Source organism: Ceratotherium simum, chromosome 8, assembly GCF_057802395.1.
Source record: "Ceratotherium simum simum isolate JZ-2026a chromosome 8, ASM5780239v1, whole genome shotgun sequence".
Taxonomy (NCBI): Eukaryota; Metazoa; Chordata; class Mammalia; order Perissodactyla; family Rhinocerotidae; genus Ceratotherium; species Ceratotherium simum.
The window spans coordinates 78078110-78094777 of record NC_141907.1 but is presented as its reverse complement, the minus strand read 5'-3'; the positions used below and the strand labels follow the sequence as shown (position 1 = coordinate 78094777).

The following is a 16668-nucleotide window of genomic DNA, read 5'->3' as shown; positions in this document are numbered from 1 at the left end:
AGAGAAAGAAAAGTTTCTAAGTTTATCATGCAGAAAACATGCCTTATAAAAGCTTAATTTCACATAGCTGTTTTATTTAATAGCAACGATTTTAAGGGTAGAGCATTTTTAGAAATACAGAAATTAATTCATAGAGCCTTCTTGGAAACATCAATTTTTATGCCCAAAATGAAGTGACTGCAAGACAACACATTGAACTCATTCACAGAGATCTGCAGTGTTAGCGAAGCACCCTCAGATACACCCTGCCACCCACTTATTGCAATACGAAAGAAAATAAGCCTGAGGGAGAAAATCCACATGGTATTTACTAATTTAAAAATCTGTAAGTCATACATCTAAGTCCCACAAAAGGCACCAAAGTTAAATGCTTAGCTTCTAGTTGCAAAGACAAAATGCCGTATCATTACACTTGAAAATGTGAAAAAATACATTGAGACCATTCATGAAAGGTAAGCATTCAATGTACAAAAAAATGGACAACTTACTTTGCCTTCTTTGTATTATCAGTTTCAGATTCTTTCACTGAAATATAATAAGCAATATCTAGTATTAGTTTGCTTTTTTTAACTTTAAAATCACTTAAGCAATTACCCGTATCAGTCAATACCAAATGGTCAAGTTGCAGAGAGCCAATAAAAAATATCATAATATGTTGTCATTGGCTATATACTATAGTCACTGCTACTGCTACTATACTTTTCAACATTACTCTCCTGGGCTGGTTTCTTATTTACAGTACCCATATTATGCATGGCATAATTTAAAAGCAAACTGTCTCAGGAACATTATCGTTTTCTAATAACTGTTCATCAATCTAAATGCTACGCTCTAGGGCAAAGAACATTCATCCATTAGAACCCCTAAATATGCACTCACGATGTTCGGTCCCAGTGATCTGGGCAAGAATTCGGAAAGAGCGAGACTGGGTCGTTCCAGTCCTTGGGTGCCAGTCTTCAGTATCCTCAATCAGTCTTTTCTTGCTGGCATCGCTGTGAGTGGGTATGTGATAAAACTCTGTATAGCGCTCCACAATGTGTTTTCTTGGTGGGCTAGCATTGAGAAGTAAAAAAAGAATTTAAAAAATTTTAATTATATTAAGGATAAAAATATCCACCGCCAAATTATTTATCATTTATACATTTAATCCTCAATGTTCCTTTTATATATTTTGCTTTTGCAAGACTCAGCCTCAATTTTTTTTAAAAAAAGCATCTTTCTAAAATATAGTAGACTAAGTTTTTTAAAAATTAGTAAAAAAACACAAGGTACTTAAGGCTAATATAAAATGATAGTATATGTATCTATTCAACGGAAAGGTTACCGTTTAGGCGGGATTTTCCTTTTAATTGACAGAAGAAGGCAGCAGAAGAGAGATTTCCAACATGAAGAAAAGGAAAAGAAAAGAATAAGAAAAGAAGGAAAATAACAAGAAATGAAAAAGTCCACAGTAGTTAAAATCAAACAATTAGAAATACTTGTATTGTATGCCTAACAAATCACAGATATGTACTACACTCACAACCACTGTTAAATATTGATATGCTGCTAAACGTATTGGCTTTCACAAAATGAAATGATCCTATCTTCCCTAGGCCCAGGACCCAACAATGGTTTAGTACAGGCTAAACTAGCAATTCCAAACACAATTTTGAAAAATGGTCAGACTGTTCTTTTCTTTTCTTTCTTTTTTAAGAAGATTGGCCTAACATCTGTTGCCTATCTTCCTCTTTTTCTTTTTTCTTCCCAAAGCCTCAGGACATAGCTGTACATCCTAGTTGTAGAGTTGTAGCTCTCCTATGTGGGACGCTGCCTCAGCACAGCTTGATGAGCAGTGAGCAGGTCCGTGCCCAGGATCCGAACCAGCCAACCCAGGCCGCTGAAGCGCAACGTGAGAACTTAAATGCTGTGCCACCGGGCCGGCCCCCAGTTATTTTCTATAGTTTCCTCACTCATGTGTATAGACATTCCTCATCCTAAATGAAGTGAGTGCAGGACGAGCAGAAAGAAGAGCTGTGGTATATCAGAAACCAATGAAACACCTATCAAAAGACCAAGATGTAAATCTTGGCTCTGTGACTTGCCAGATGTGTGATTTTGGACAAGTCAATCTCACTGAGCCTCAGTTTTTCATTTACAAAACAAAAATATCACATACAAAGTAGCACTGTTCTGAGGATTAAATGTAATAATATATGTGAAAGGGATTTGTAAAGTACAGAGTTCAAGAACTTTGAGTTTGCTAAGAACATTCATTTTTCTATTAACAAAGCAAAGGAATTTACAATGTACGTTGTTTTTTACACTTTAACCTAAGATCTACAGAACGTAATAAATACTCCTCCCTTCCTCCCAAACTTTTAGAGGCTATGAATTTAATATCAGAAGAGTCTGAGTCTGGACTAGCAGACGACTGACACAGACCCAAGTAGAGCAAGTGCTCTAAGTGGGTCAGATGAGGGTGGCGACACCTGCTGGGTAGAACTCACTGCGAGAAATCACAGCACTATCAGCCTGCTACAGGACTGCTGTCATTTTAATAGTTACACTATCAAAGTCGTCTCAGTACACCAGGAGAGTTTGTGTCCAGTGAAGAACATGATATAATTAAAGTGAACCCTGGCATTACAGTCAGACAGACAATAGTTTCAAGTACCACATCCTCCACTCAGTGTGTGTTGTAGGTAAGTCAATTAACTTCTCCAAGTCTCTATTTTTCCCATCTGAGACATGGGGATTGCATCCACCCTAAAGGGTTATTCTGAGGAATAAATAAGACAGATAAGGTATGTAAAGTGCTTTCCATAGTACTTAACCCATACTAGTATGGTCATGATCATGTAATGTGTTCTTTTATGATTACTAGAAAATTTATTTGCGATGCGTGTTCTAAGACTATGGGTCATCTGCAAATATAAAGAACAGAATCAATAGTATTTACACACAAACTAGTAATACTTATTATTATAATGTATGGTAATATTTTAAGATTTCAGAGTAAAATATCTGAAATACCTTTTCCTAACATTGAACAAAATCTAATCCTTTTTAAAACAGACATTTTTAAAAATCAGGAAATAACAGGCATAGATTACTTCATAAACACATTGCCTCTGACAGATATAAATTACTAAACAGACAACACTTCATCTTACGCAATTACTTAAAAAACCTTTTACTTAGCTACTTACTATAGTTTTACATTTCTCTCTAGTTAGTGAGTGTAGTTTACTCTTAAATGGTGTCAATTTTAGGTATAAGACTATTTTATCCTCTGTAAAAGGTTTGGCCTATAAAAATACAAAACAGTGGTGTCAAGCTATGACACTAAGCATAATAAAATGACACTGAAGAATATCTTTTAGCCATGACACACTTGCAAAAGGTAGTACACCTCAGACTGTGCCATTCACCACAGCTCAAGGTCTTGTGTTAAGTGACATGAAACTTCTCAACATTTACTTAGTGTTTTCTGGCTCTGAAACTCTAGACGTTGATGACTCTATGATTAAAGAAGAGAATAATCTCAATGATTTTATTTGTAAAAATGTATTTGGGATAGAACATAAATGTAACTATCAAGAGCAAATAATTTATTTCAAAATAGAGACATTCCAAATTAGCAAGTTCATTTTTAAGAAATACTAAAGGGAGGCCCAAACTACATCTCTAACTCCAGTATACACTGTCTATAATACTTAATCAGCCTATTAGGTTTTTCCACCGCAGAAGTGTGGTTGTTCTGAATACAATCACTGATTCAAATGAAGTTCTCCAGCACATAGAACATGTTTTCTCGGCTCCTTAACATACCTGAAAATTCTTGCAATGAGAAGATACTAAAAATTTGCGGGCGGTGTTAAGTTGAAAGCAAGACAGAAAGTTACAGAGAGACAATGATGAAAATTACAAAAGGAACCACTGATTAGCTACTTACACGGCGCCAGGGTTACTGAAGCAGGAATAATACACACAAAAAAGATGTGATAAAGTGCAGAAGACATTGATGTTCCCAGGATGATGGAAAACAGACAAATATGAGGTGGGAAAAAAAAAAAGAAGAAGAAGAAGAAAAGAAACAAAATGAAATAACAAAATTGAAACCAATGAATTTATGTGAACATGTTACACAAACATCATGCTTCAAAATAATCATGTAAACACAAACAAAAAAGAACAAATGTTAGTCAAAATTTTGTTACATTGTTATTATTTGGATAACAGTTTTATCTGTTTTTCTTTGTTTCCCAAAACACTGAGAAAAATCTCATATATTAATGCTAGTTCAAGTCTCAAGGTACTAACGCCAAGACAGAAAGATCTACTATCTTTTTTTTTTTAATTTTTTTTGTGTGAGGAAGATCTGCCCTGTGCTAACATCTGCCAATCCTCCTCTTTTTTTGCTGAGGAAGACTGGCCCTGGGCTAACATCCGTGCATATCTTCCTCCACTTTATATGGGAAGCCGCCACAGCATGGCTTGCCAAGCGGTGTGTTGGTGTGTGCCCGGGATCCGAACCGGCGAACCACGGGCCGCCACAGGGGAGCGCACGCACTTAACTGCTTGCACCGCCGGGCCAGCCCCAAGATCTACTATCTTTAAAACATTTCCAGGTTTCTATAAAATCCATTTTATCATGAATCTAAATTTCTATTATATTCCTAACAAAAGGTAGACAATAAAATAATTATTAGAAGGCAAGATGTAGAAACATCATTTTAGAATCACTTTTAAAATCAGAGAAGAATACGAAAAAATCTTACAGTGTCACATAATACAAGTATATATTAATAGCAAGTGTAATCTCCTCACATAAATTAACCCAAATCATATATTACAAAGGAATGATATGCTATTTGAAAATTTTCCCTACTTTTTTAAAACTTAGTGAGTATGATGAAAATATATAAGAAGCACTGCGGGTCATAAATAATGGGCTATCACTCCATTTTCATATTCTCCTCTGTTTGTCATTACACTGCCCTCATTCACAAGCATATCCCAGTAAGTTTAGAACTGATTTGTGGGAATTTCATAGTTCTGTAATAGCAGAGACCTAATTATTGCCCAGAAAGGCATGTCTGATATGATATATTTAAGGAACGAGGTTAATAACACCTTAAGGGGGAAACCTCAAAACATAATTCATTCACATAGCTTATGAAGTACAGAATCATTAAAAACAAATACATTCATATTCCATTATGGACAGAGAAGACTAAAGTATAAACTCTATATAGTTTGTCAACACACTGGTGAATCAATCCTTCTGCAATGAAGTTTAGTTCTCATAACTACTAATTCATTGTAAATGTAGTGAGAAACACTGCCTCCCAGTTTTAATACTAAGATTGTGCAGTATTCCACAATCTTAGTATTAGCGAAGCTGTATTTCCACACACCAGAGTCAGTTTCATTAATTCAACAGAGGGTTGAATTTTGCTGAATGCGGGTGACATGCAGGAGTAAGTTGATCTCAATAGTTTACCAGTATTTATTCCTCTGTAGTCACAATGCAAAGCATTCTCTCCTCTGCATTGCTATTTTAAATAGGAGGGTAATAGTTTTTCAAAATAACCTCTCCTGAACAGAGTAGAATTTTAGATGTCTATTTAAACATTTTAAAGTTTAGGAAAATGTTTTATGTCAACATTAGGTGGGGGAATGTTCTATGGTTGGTGAAGGGCAGCAAGTGGAGGGTTGATTGGTTTCAACCTAAAGATGCCAAGTGGAGTGTGCTGAACAAATATTTTCACATATTTTAGAAAATGCCCCCAAATGAAATAGCAATCATACACCGCAGTGGCATTTGTGCCAATGTGACAGTCAGATGGCCTGGCTTCTCACTATGGCTATGCTGCCCACTTCCCCTGTGCCCTGGGCAAGCTGCAATCTACAGAATCCTCATTTTCCTCAACAGTGAAATGGATCACAATTTCTGTGTCTTGCAGACTTCTTGCAAGGGCACATGTTTAGCATATTTGAAAGCTCTTTGAAAACTATATAAACACAGGTTTGTTGTTAGTATACATTCCCCAATTGCTCCAAATAAGAAAAGCGCTATCAAACCCAGCTGAGCTTTGTGCACATTATTCACTCATATAACCTCAATTCACTCAATTTTCCTCAAGTCTACAATCACCAAAACCAAATACTAATTCAAAGTAACAGAAATAAGCCCAGGTCACAAGCAGGTGATACAGAGGAAGGCACACCAAAATTTGGCTTCAAAAGACCTAGTCTCAAATCTTAACTCTATCACTTATAAGCTGCATGACTTGAAAAATTACGTAACCTCTCATTGTTCAAAGTCTAAATGAGAATTAAATCAGATAATGCATTTAGGAACACCTAGCACAATGCATAGTAATACCTAATAAATTAATGAATCTGAATCTTGAATTTTAAAACAATTATATTTAACATAAATGCTTAAATTTATTTGTCCAAGTCCTATTTTTTCTCCTTTACAAGTCAAATTGTTTTTTACACTGGAATCTACTAACTAGTTAAAATCTTTGTGTATAAGAATTTAACTTTAAATAGACAAGCAATATATCAGGGTTTGGGGATGTTTCACTGGTACATTGGTGTGTAATATTCCTATGTGTATATAACATGAAACTATTCAATCAGTGAGACCACAGCCACACCGGAATGAAGCTGCTCTAGTAATTCAAAGTTAATTCTCTTGGGTGTATCTAAGATTGTATTCCCTATTTCCAATTCTATTCTATAGTGTCATAATAAAGAAATATGAGCACTTGCTCAGAATAATCATAACTTAAAACAAAATTAAGTTCTTATCTAATGTGATTTTTATCTATTTTTAAAGCTAGTAATCATCAGCCTGTTTACTGTCAATACCAACAGAGACAAAAGCGAGGTTTTAAAATTATACCACGGTGATTCCCAATGCCTATGCCAATTAACTGTAACATTTAATAAGCTGGCAATTATCTCTCTTAATTTCAAAGGTGTATAACTTTCTATCATCCAGTGACACAAATTGCATATATAGAGGTCTAAACCTTCCAGCAATATTGTTTGAAAAATCATAAAGGTTCTTAGAGACTTTCCTAGGAAACACTGGTTTTTGATATGAATTTGGAAATCAACTCAGTTTTATATATGCTATTCACTAGTGGTACATATGTTTATCTTTCTCTTCTGTCTTTATCTTTTGTCTTCTAACAGTCTCAACCGATACAAACTACATTCCCTCAGGCATTATTTCTTCTAAATCATTACACAGCAAACTCCACATATATTTTATGACACAAGTCAAACACTACCATTTATTACCATAAAGCACTTCACCACAACACAGCAATGCAAACCAAACTTACTGAAAATACTAAATGTGGTTATTTTAAATTACAGCTGTTTTGCAAACTGTAACTTAATTTTGCAAAAATCGGGCATTCATGCTCATATATAAATCACCATATTTCCTCTCCAGTAATGTGGATACTAACTTTGTCACTTGTGTTTTCTGCAAAAAGAAAAGCATTTAAAAATATTACTACCATATCATTATATTGTATGTTTCAAGGCCAGGTTCTTCAAAATACCACATAGGAACTGTTAGAAGAAAACTGCAGTCCGAGGAAATTGATGTTAAGGAAGGATCTATGAAAGACTTACCTCTTGAAAGCAGTGGCACATTATAATGCAAGGGCATTTGGAAAGGGAAAAGGTAAATCACTTCAACTACCTGACACAAAAGAGTTCCCTTCCTGTTTGGATATAAGCCTCGTTTTCCTCTAAGGAGAGTAAGAAGAGTATGAGAGAGTAAGAAAGAAAACAGCAAGCCAAGACCAACAAGCTGTATATGTAGAAGAAAGATTAAAATTTCTTAAATTGCCTTGTTCATTACTATTTATAAGAAAGAACAGGAATGTTTACATAGTATCATTAAGAAACATTCTAAAAAATATCAACATTATAGATTTCATACTATTAGGTTGAATATTAACTAATTATTTCTCAGTAATGATGCTTAATAAATAACCACTCGCCTGCGTCTCATGTTTATTAATCCTAAATAAATTTGTGTGGGATATCTATCAAACCAGCAAATTAGCTAGTTACTTTAAATCACATAGAAACTAATAGTCCTCTTGCTTTGAGGACAAAGATAACTATGCATTTAACTTTAATCCTTCTGAACTCTTAAATTTTTGGTTACTGGCAATACATTATTTATAAAATAAAAACTAATAAAAAGTAACAACTCTCGGGGCCGGCCCCATGGTATAGTGGTTAAGTTTGCGTGCTACACTTCTGTGGCCCGGGGTTTGCGGGTTTGGATCCCAGGTGCAGACATACTCACCACTTATCGAGCCACACTGTGGCAGCATCCCACATACAAAACAGAGGAAGATGGATACAGATGTTAGCTCAGGGCCAATCTTCCTCACCAAAAAAATAAATAAATATAAAAGTAACAACTCTCAACTTTGAAAGAGTTTTGTTGCAGATCTTTTGTAACATTATAAAAATATGGAAAATTTAACAATCACATAATTAGTAAAAGTCTGACAGTGATTTCAGAAAAACTGACACCTGATGGAGGAAATGCACTCATCAATATAACAAAACACCTACTCTTCAAAATGACACATCACTGACTAGTAAAGTGTGTGATTTATTTTTGATTTCACTACTCTAAACACTGTAAGAGAAAGGGCACTGCAAATTGGTCTTACAATTTCACAGACACCACACTTTGTTTTCGGAGTAATCAAGTTTTCATTGTGCCAACATCTGGACAACATTTGAAATCAAGCTCTTTTTAAATACACTCAGTTTGCAAATGCAAAGCAGTAACTTGTTTGTTGATGATGCAAAATATGTAATAATCCCTTTTCTCCTGAATCTTGCACAGTGCTGGATACCAGGTACGTGCTTCACAATCACATATTGATTGATTAAGAATCCACCACAAAGGCCCTACAACCGCACTACTGCCTACAGTTATAGTGTGAAAATAATAACCTTTAAATCATTTCAAGTTTAATCACCAAAGTTGTGCTTATAAAACACAAAATTTAAGCTTGATATTTTTACATGTTTTAAATGTCATCCTTTTCCGTAACTTCAATTTGCTTATACCTCTACAATTTTCCAATAAGAAGATTTCCTTATAAAAGTTCAAGAAATGTTAGTAAGGAGAAAAGATTTTAGCTCAAATACTTCCTTCAATGAACTTTCTTTTACTGAACCTGGAATTTAATAAACATAGTAAATTCCTGCTCTTAGTTTTCTGTGGGGCTAGCATCTGATGGGCAGCATCTGTCTTTTCATGATATCTACTTCGATTACTTTAAAATCTACTTGTCTTAAAATAGACATACACGAAAAAATATAACCAAGTGCACCTCAACACTGTATTATTTCTCTTCCTCACATGAAAAAAGAAATAACACTTTGAGGGATTCTACTTTTCCCCAGTATATATACATCAGAACTTTAAAAAGCCACCCACAACCACAAAACCCTATGTGGGCCCAGGAGCTGTTCCTCCAGACCTCCTGCTCTCTCCCAGCAGCAGCCTGGAACCCTGCCATCTTCCTTTTCAGAGCTCAGAGTTGCCATGGCAGCGGTGCTACAGAAAGCATAGCCCCTTCATTACATGAATTAACATGCGGAAGGGATTATCTCAGAAAAGATCTATTCAAACAATTATTTTAATTATATTTTCCTGGGAACTGGCATTGGTAAAAACCTTCACCCATGCAGATTATTTCCCTTTGTTTTCTTTTTAAAGTGCATTTTTGTCACAATAAATCTGATCAAATGATTTTACAAAAATGACTTTGGCTTAAAGTATGGTCACTGAATTCCAAAAAGAATACAATGACCATCTATAAATGGAGGCAGCTGAAAATAGACTTCAACCAATTTTTCAAAAAATGTACCCCAAAAAGGGAAAAATTATAAGGAATAGATTTTCAAAAACTTCTGCTAACATTATATATTTAGTGTTCATTGTTTTAAATCCATTCATTTTAGAAAAATCTTTTACAATGAAAATACTTTCTAATTTGCTTCTGACGTTTTTAAAGCATCCCTTAATATTCTTGTTCTGTCATTACTATTTGCTTTTGAAGACTACATTCTAGCTTAAGCTTATCTGAAAAGAATGTTGCTAGCTATCTGACCTAAGCTATTACATGATACATAGACATGAGCAAAAACTAAATTTGTTTTCTGTCTTCTTAAGATTACTTCCTAGAAAAAAAGCTTCTCACAAATTCCTCATTTCCTCTCTCCTTAGGATGAGATACATAGGCTGACACAACTGTAACCACTGTTTAAACTTGTGGGGGCTAATAAAAGGATGGAAAAATCGAAGAAGAAATATTCAAGATTCGCCTTGCATTATAAGTGCCAGCTGCTCAATGTTGTGCCAGAACTCGGAGAAAAAGAGTTACGGAATATGTTACACAGTTCATAACATGTCAAAATGCATAATTAACCTATAATTGCCAATTAACCTATAATTGCCTTGCAGAAAGTGCTGTATGTATATAAGAGAAAGCTACATGTTAATGAGGCAAATAAAACTTCAAATCTTCCTTCCTTCTAAGAACAGCTGATTTTAGGGGGATGTAGATTGTTTCCCAGAAATTGCCTGAAAGAAGAGTTTTGATAAAAGCAGAAAGCACCCTTGGCCACCTACCCATTTTGCTGTTTACTGTCACCCTGGGATCCTCTTCTCTGTCCCTCTGCTAGCTCCTGAGCAGTCTCGGAACACACGCTGGTGACTGTGGGCTGCCATGGGACATTAACTGCAGGTTTACCAGCGCTCAGTGCAGACGGACGCGGGTCAGCACTAAGACTGGCATTAGCATGCAGTCCAGACGCAGCCAATGGGGGAGGCGTGACAGCAGCCACGGGTGGAGGGGAAGCATGTGATGAAGTGGTCGCATGGGCTGGGGTGAAGGCAGATGATGATGATGGGATGGATGTGACTTTTGGTGAAGACACAGAGCCAAAGGGCCGGGGTGCCTTATTGTAGGTCATGTTGGTGGCGGAAGTGACTTTGGACACAGCAGGAGATGTAATGGGCACAGGTTTAACTACTTCTTTAGGTTCTCCCTATGTAAAATAAAAATAAACACACAAAACACACCAAATACATGCAAAATAGATTCACTGAAAAGAACACGCAGCTAGTTTTAAAAAGACAAACACAATCATGTTAGCAGCCCAAACTTCACGTTTCCAGGTAAAAACAATGAGTTGATACAGCATAACATGCATGCTAATGGGTCCCAACATGCATAACACAGATGCACACAGTGAATATATTTTTTTTAATAAAAATGAAAGGTGTTTCAAAATATTTGGGAAATAGAGCAGGAAAGCTATCAAAAAGACTAAAAGGCCATCATAAGTGTCAGTTGAGACATATTCCAAAGGAACATTTTTTAAATACCCCACAATAAACAAAACATCTCTGACCAAAATGTTTATTTGAAAATATCCAGAGTCTCAACTATAATTCCATCTTTCAAACATGTTCAATTACTCTCCAGAGTACAATTATTTGATTCATGCAGAAACAGCAGCACATTTCTAACTCTTCAAGTAAAAAAAGGAAGGAATAAGATCATTTTCATCTAACTCAGAAATGTGCACATTCTAATTAATTATTTTGAATCAAGAAATTGCTTTTTTTTAAAAAAACAACTCAGCAAAAAAGCAAACAAGTGAACAAAACAAAATCAATCCTTTCCCTTTCCTGCAATCCACCTGTCTCTCTGTCTGGAATGTTTTGAGATATCATTCAGAGATGGAATAAAATTCTTTCCTTTTTCCAAAATAAATATTTAATATTTAATAGTTATATAAGGAAAAAAACGATCTTAGATGTTTCTTCACTGCCATCAGCCAAAAAATAAAAAACAATAATAACTAGTAAGATCAATTTCTCCTAAAATTAATAGAATTTGTGTTTGCAAATCTCTATTCCAAAGCAAGTGTAAACTTAAAAAATAAACAGGTTAGGCTTCTATGATATTCAAGAATAAATCCCTACTCACCCTACCATCTTGAAAGAAAAATGATAAAAATTTTTTAAAAGCATACAATAGTGGTTCTATTATATTCAATTTTTTTAAAAAAAGGTAATCTAAACTAATCTTATAGAAATAATAAAGCTAATGGGGGGGAATAGCTTAATGCCTCAGCAAATCAATATAATAAGTAATTCAATGGAAAGGCACAAGTAAAATTAAGGAGAAAACCCAAAAAAGCATAAACTAGATGTATATGAATAATGGGTTTGGGACAAGATGAGGATATATATGAGAGAAAAGGGTACTTGCCAATAACCTAATCTAAGAATATCCTGAAAATGTAATTAAAAACTTATTAATATTATTAAACAAAATGTTATTAAAGACTTGTGATATTCATTTTCAGTAAACACTTGTTTATACTCTTTAGAATATGTGAATAAAGATAGGCAAATTAAAAGTAAATGTAAGAAATTTGGACATAAGTTATTGATAATATATGACATTAGAAATAATGTTTTAATCATATAGGTATAATTACAGATGGTAATTCTGTAATTCTCTATGTGTTGATTTCCATTTTCCTCTGTTATCTTTAAAGGAAAAGAACTGTGAAGAAAATTGTATTGAAATTATAAATTGCCAGTATGGCCTAAGACAGGAATGAAAATTACAGTGGTTCAGGAGGGGCTATCAAATGGTACCCTAGTGATACTAGATTAGAAACACACCTTTTGAACAGGAACCAGCTCAGGCTTGGGTGCAGCAGATGCTCTGGGGGGGAAAAAAAGAAGGAAAAAAAATGAATTTTTGCAAACCTGCAAACTTATTAATGGAATTTTTATTATATACCTTAATATACTAAATCATCAGAATTTATAGTTGCATAATTCATGATTTTCACTATTCACAAACTACTAACTAGTTCATGTACCTCAAACGCTGCAAGATCCAATACCCTTATACACTAGGTATTCATTAGTTCTCTACACACTCAAACAAGGGAAGACAAACACCAATCCTGTTTGCTAACACACCCATGTTTAATCTTCAAATTAAGGCTATTCCCCATCCAAAAGGGCTAGGTATAATAAGCGTGACTTTCTGATCCTTTAGGGGTTCCTGAAACATCTAAGCTGAATCTCTGTCTCCAATAGTATCTGTCTTTTCTCCTAACATTCACGAATATGTCCATAGGCCATTGGGTTTCTCTGTGAAGATACTAAGTAAATTCTGGTTGAATTGGGTCAATAAATTGAGTATTTATTTTGTACTTATATTTGTAAATGCTTACACAAGTTACTGGATTTTTTATACTAAAACTAAACTGTAAGTTCCTGCACTAGGCTATAATTTCAGTGAAGGCAAGGACCATGTCCCATTTGTGTCTCGATATCAGTGCTGTGCCTGGCACGTAAGAGGTCATCAGTAATGAGTGTGGAAAGGAGAGAACAAGGAAAGGACAAATATCCATGCATAGAATTTGACTATTTCCAAGCTCAAATTAATTATTTTTAATATATGCTTTTTTGTATTATTACTGTCCTTTTGGTTAGCATAGACTAATAGTAACAATACTTGATTTGGAGCCATTATCTCATATAATCATGACAAATAACCAAGGTAGCAACTATCAGTGTCCTCATTTTTCACATGAGGAACTGCAAAGCTAGAGAAAGTAAATCACTTACTAGGATGGAGCTAAGGCCAGCAGTTCCTACAACTTACAAGACGCTGGCTGTAGTCAAGGACAGTAAATGAATGGGAGAGCTTCTAACGACATAAAGGCTATCTACCTAGTATTAAGGTATATGTTATATTTACTAATGCCAGAAGCAGTCTGACTCCTCTAACAAGCCTGAGGATAAGACATCAAGTGAAGAATTCAAGAAATGTGACCATAGCAGATAAAATAATAAGTGATAACAATTGTAAGCTACAAACTATGAGATCGTTTTACTTATAGTGATAACAGATCACTAACAGAAAACACTAGCATAGGATATTCGGTCTCTATGAGTATAACCTAGCAATGAACTCCAATCAACATTTTTAGCAGCAACTGAATTTTCCAACAACAACTAATTTCGTTAGCTAGGGCAAGCACTGACTGAATAATTGGCTAACCTAATGAGAGGCCACAATGGATGCTAACATTCAGTTACTGCAATACAGAATTAGACTCTGTGCAGTTGCATAACTTTCCATGTGTACTCTCAGACAGACAATTTCTCTTTTAGCTTATAGGGTTATTATAACAAGCAAAGGAAACAAGTTCAAGTACAGAACAGTGGAATCTTCCTTTCATTGAAATTTCACAATAAGATGTAATCACAAAGTATCTATTAAAACCAACCAAGACATTACTGAAAGTTTGCCATAAGAGAGAAGATGGTACCCTTTTTCATCTGGACACTTAAAAGTGCATGGAGCTCTTATAGCAACATAAAAAACAATTTATAAAAAAAAACATGAGGGGCTGGCCCAGTGGTGTAGTGAAGTTCGTGCACTCCACTTCAGCAGCTCAGAGTCTGCAGGTTCAGAGCCCAGGTGCGGACCTACATACACACTGCTCATCAAGCCATGCTATGGTGGTGTCTCACATTAAAAAAACAGAAGAAGATTGGCACAGATGTTATCTCAGGGCCAATCTTCCTCAAGCAAAAAGAGAAAGATTGGTGACAGGTGTTAGCTCAGGGTCAATCTTCCTCACAAAAAAAAAAAAAAAAGAACATGAGAGCCAGCCCTGATGGCCTAGTGGTTAAAGTTCGGCATACTCTGCTTCCGTTCCCGGGGGCAGAACCACACCACTCGTCTGTCAGTGGCTATGCTGTGGCAGCAGCTCACATAGAAGAACTAGAAGGACTTACAACTGGAATATACAGCTATGTACTGGAGCTTTGAGGAGGAAAAGGAAAAAAACGAGGAAAACTGGCAAAAGATGTTAGCTTGAATCCCTCCCAGCAAAAAAAAAACCAGAACGTGATGTTTAACAGTCACAAGGTTTCCAAACAGAATAAAATGCATTTTTCTATGTCCATGAAAACAAACCCCTTAGTTTCTTCTAGGTATTAGTTCTTATTTAAACAGTGTTAGCAACAATAACAAAACCAGAATGGTTAGTTTTCATTAATTTTGAAGTCCAACTTGTTTTGTGAGAAAGCATAGAATAATAATGAGTCCTAATGTAGTTTATGGATTGAAAGTTCTACAAAAATACTGCTTGAAATCTTGAATTCACAAAACAATTTAAAAAATCTGAAACTCCAATCTGTTTGCCCTGCTTGCCTTCTGAGGAAGTCTCACACATGTGATGACATGAACTAAGACAAGCAGTCAGAGAAAAGAGGCAACAAGCCTGCAAAGTCCCAGGACTGAGTCCACTGCACATTAAAAACACAAACATTTGGAAGGAAAAGTAGACTGGCTTATAATTAAAATCAAATAAAACGGGTGACACTAGATGCAATAAAGATTAGTTCTGTGGTCTAAATATTTAAATAACTACCAAATGAGTCACAGAATCATTGAAACTTAGAAGGTCCCTTAGAGTTACTTTATCACACACCAATCAGGTATTCGTCTGACTTCTGTTTGAATATTTTACAGCAGCTCACAATGTAAGCCATGTAATTTTTGAACCCTTCTGTTTAAAATGGCCTTCATTTTAGTGTGTTATTTTGTTTTTTGGAGTCAACAGAAGCAGTCAATCTGTCCACATTAAAAATACTTGGAAAAATATTTTTAACACACAGTATACGTACATAAAATCTATAACATGCATTAGTTACATTTTAAAAGATCAGTAGGCTACATAAATCTTATATTTAAATGTAATTACATACTCTTATGACACTAAAACTATTGTGGTTCAGAAAATTTAGATTACATGACAAATGAAATCTGCAAAATTAATGAACAGCAATAACACTAATTTAAAAGAACAAAACTTGGGGCCAGCCCGGTGGCACAAGCGGTTAAGTGCGTGCGCTCCACTGCGGCGGCCCGTGGTTCGCCGGTTTGGATCCCGGCTGCACACCGATGCACCGCTTGGCAAAAGCCATGCTGTGGTGGTGTTCCATATATAGTGCAGGAAGATGGGCACAGATGTTAGCCCAGGGCCAGTCTTCCTCAGCGAAAAAAAGAGGAGGATTGGCAGATGTTAGCACAGGGCTGATCTTCCTCACACACACACAAAATAAATAAACAAAATTTTATTAATTATCACAGAATAACAAAAAGATACATCACCTTTTACTTCCAAATGTGCAAAGATTTTTAAAAAATATTAATACATAACGCTTTTGAGAATACTCTATATGTTGCTGGAAGAACTATATATTATTACAGCTCTTTTGGAAAATAATTTAGCATTTATTTATAAAAAGCCTTGAAGAAAGTTCATGCCCTTTGACATAATAATCAACTTCTGGGAATCTATTATAAGGAAATAATCTGAAATATAGAAAAGACTTTATGTATAAAGATATTTGTTCCCTACAGTATATCTTACAATAGTGAAAAACTGGAAACAACCGATTAAATACACAACAACGAGAAAGTGGTTAACTGTGATATAACCACAAGATGAAACATCACGCAGTGATTAAAATCATTCTTAGAACTGCTTGATAACATG

At 35.1% G+C, this 16668-nt stretch overlaps 1 protein-coding gene across 7 annotated transcripts in view; it reads right to left on the bottom strand.

Moving 5' to 3' along the window:
- PDLIM5 (PDZ and LIM domain 5) overlaps positions 1-16668 on the bottom strand; it is a 215279-nt gene that overhangs the window by 90517 nt on the left and 108094 nt on the right. For 5 of the 7 annotated variants that reach the window (XM_087434608.1, XM_087434602.1, XM_087434603.1 and 2 more), the window contains 4 exons: positions 12761-12803; positions 10688-11106; positions 880-1052; positions 489-525 (listed from right to left, as the gene is read on the bottom strand). In XM_087434608.1, coding sequence (XP_087290734.1) covers positions 489-525; positions 880-1052; positions 10688-11106; positions 12761-12803 — 672 coding nt within the window. The remainder of the gene's footprint in view (positions 1-488; positions 526-879; positions 1053-10687; positions 11107-12760; positions 12804-16668) is intronic. The other 2 variants (XM_087434605.1, XM_087434609.1) reach the window with 1 other exon arrangement.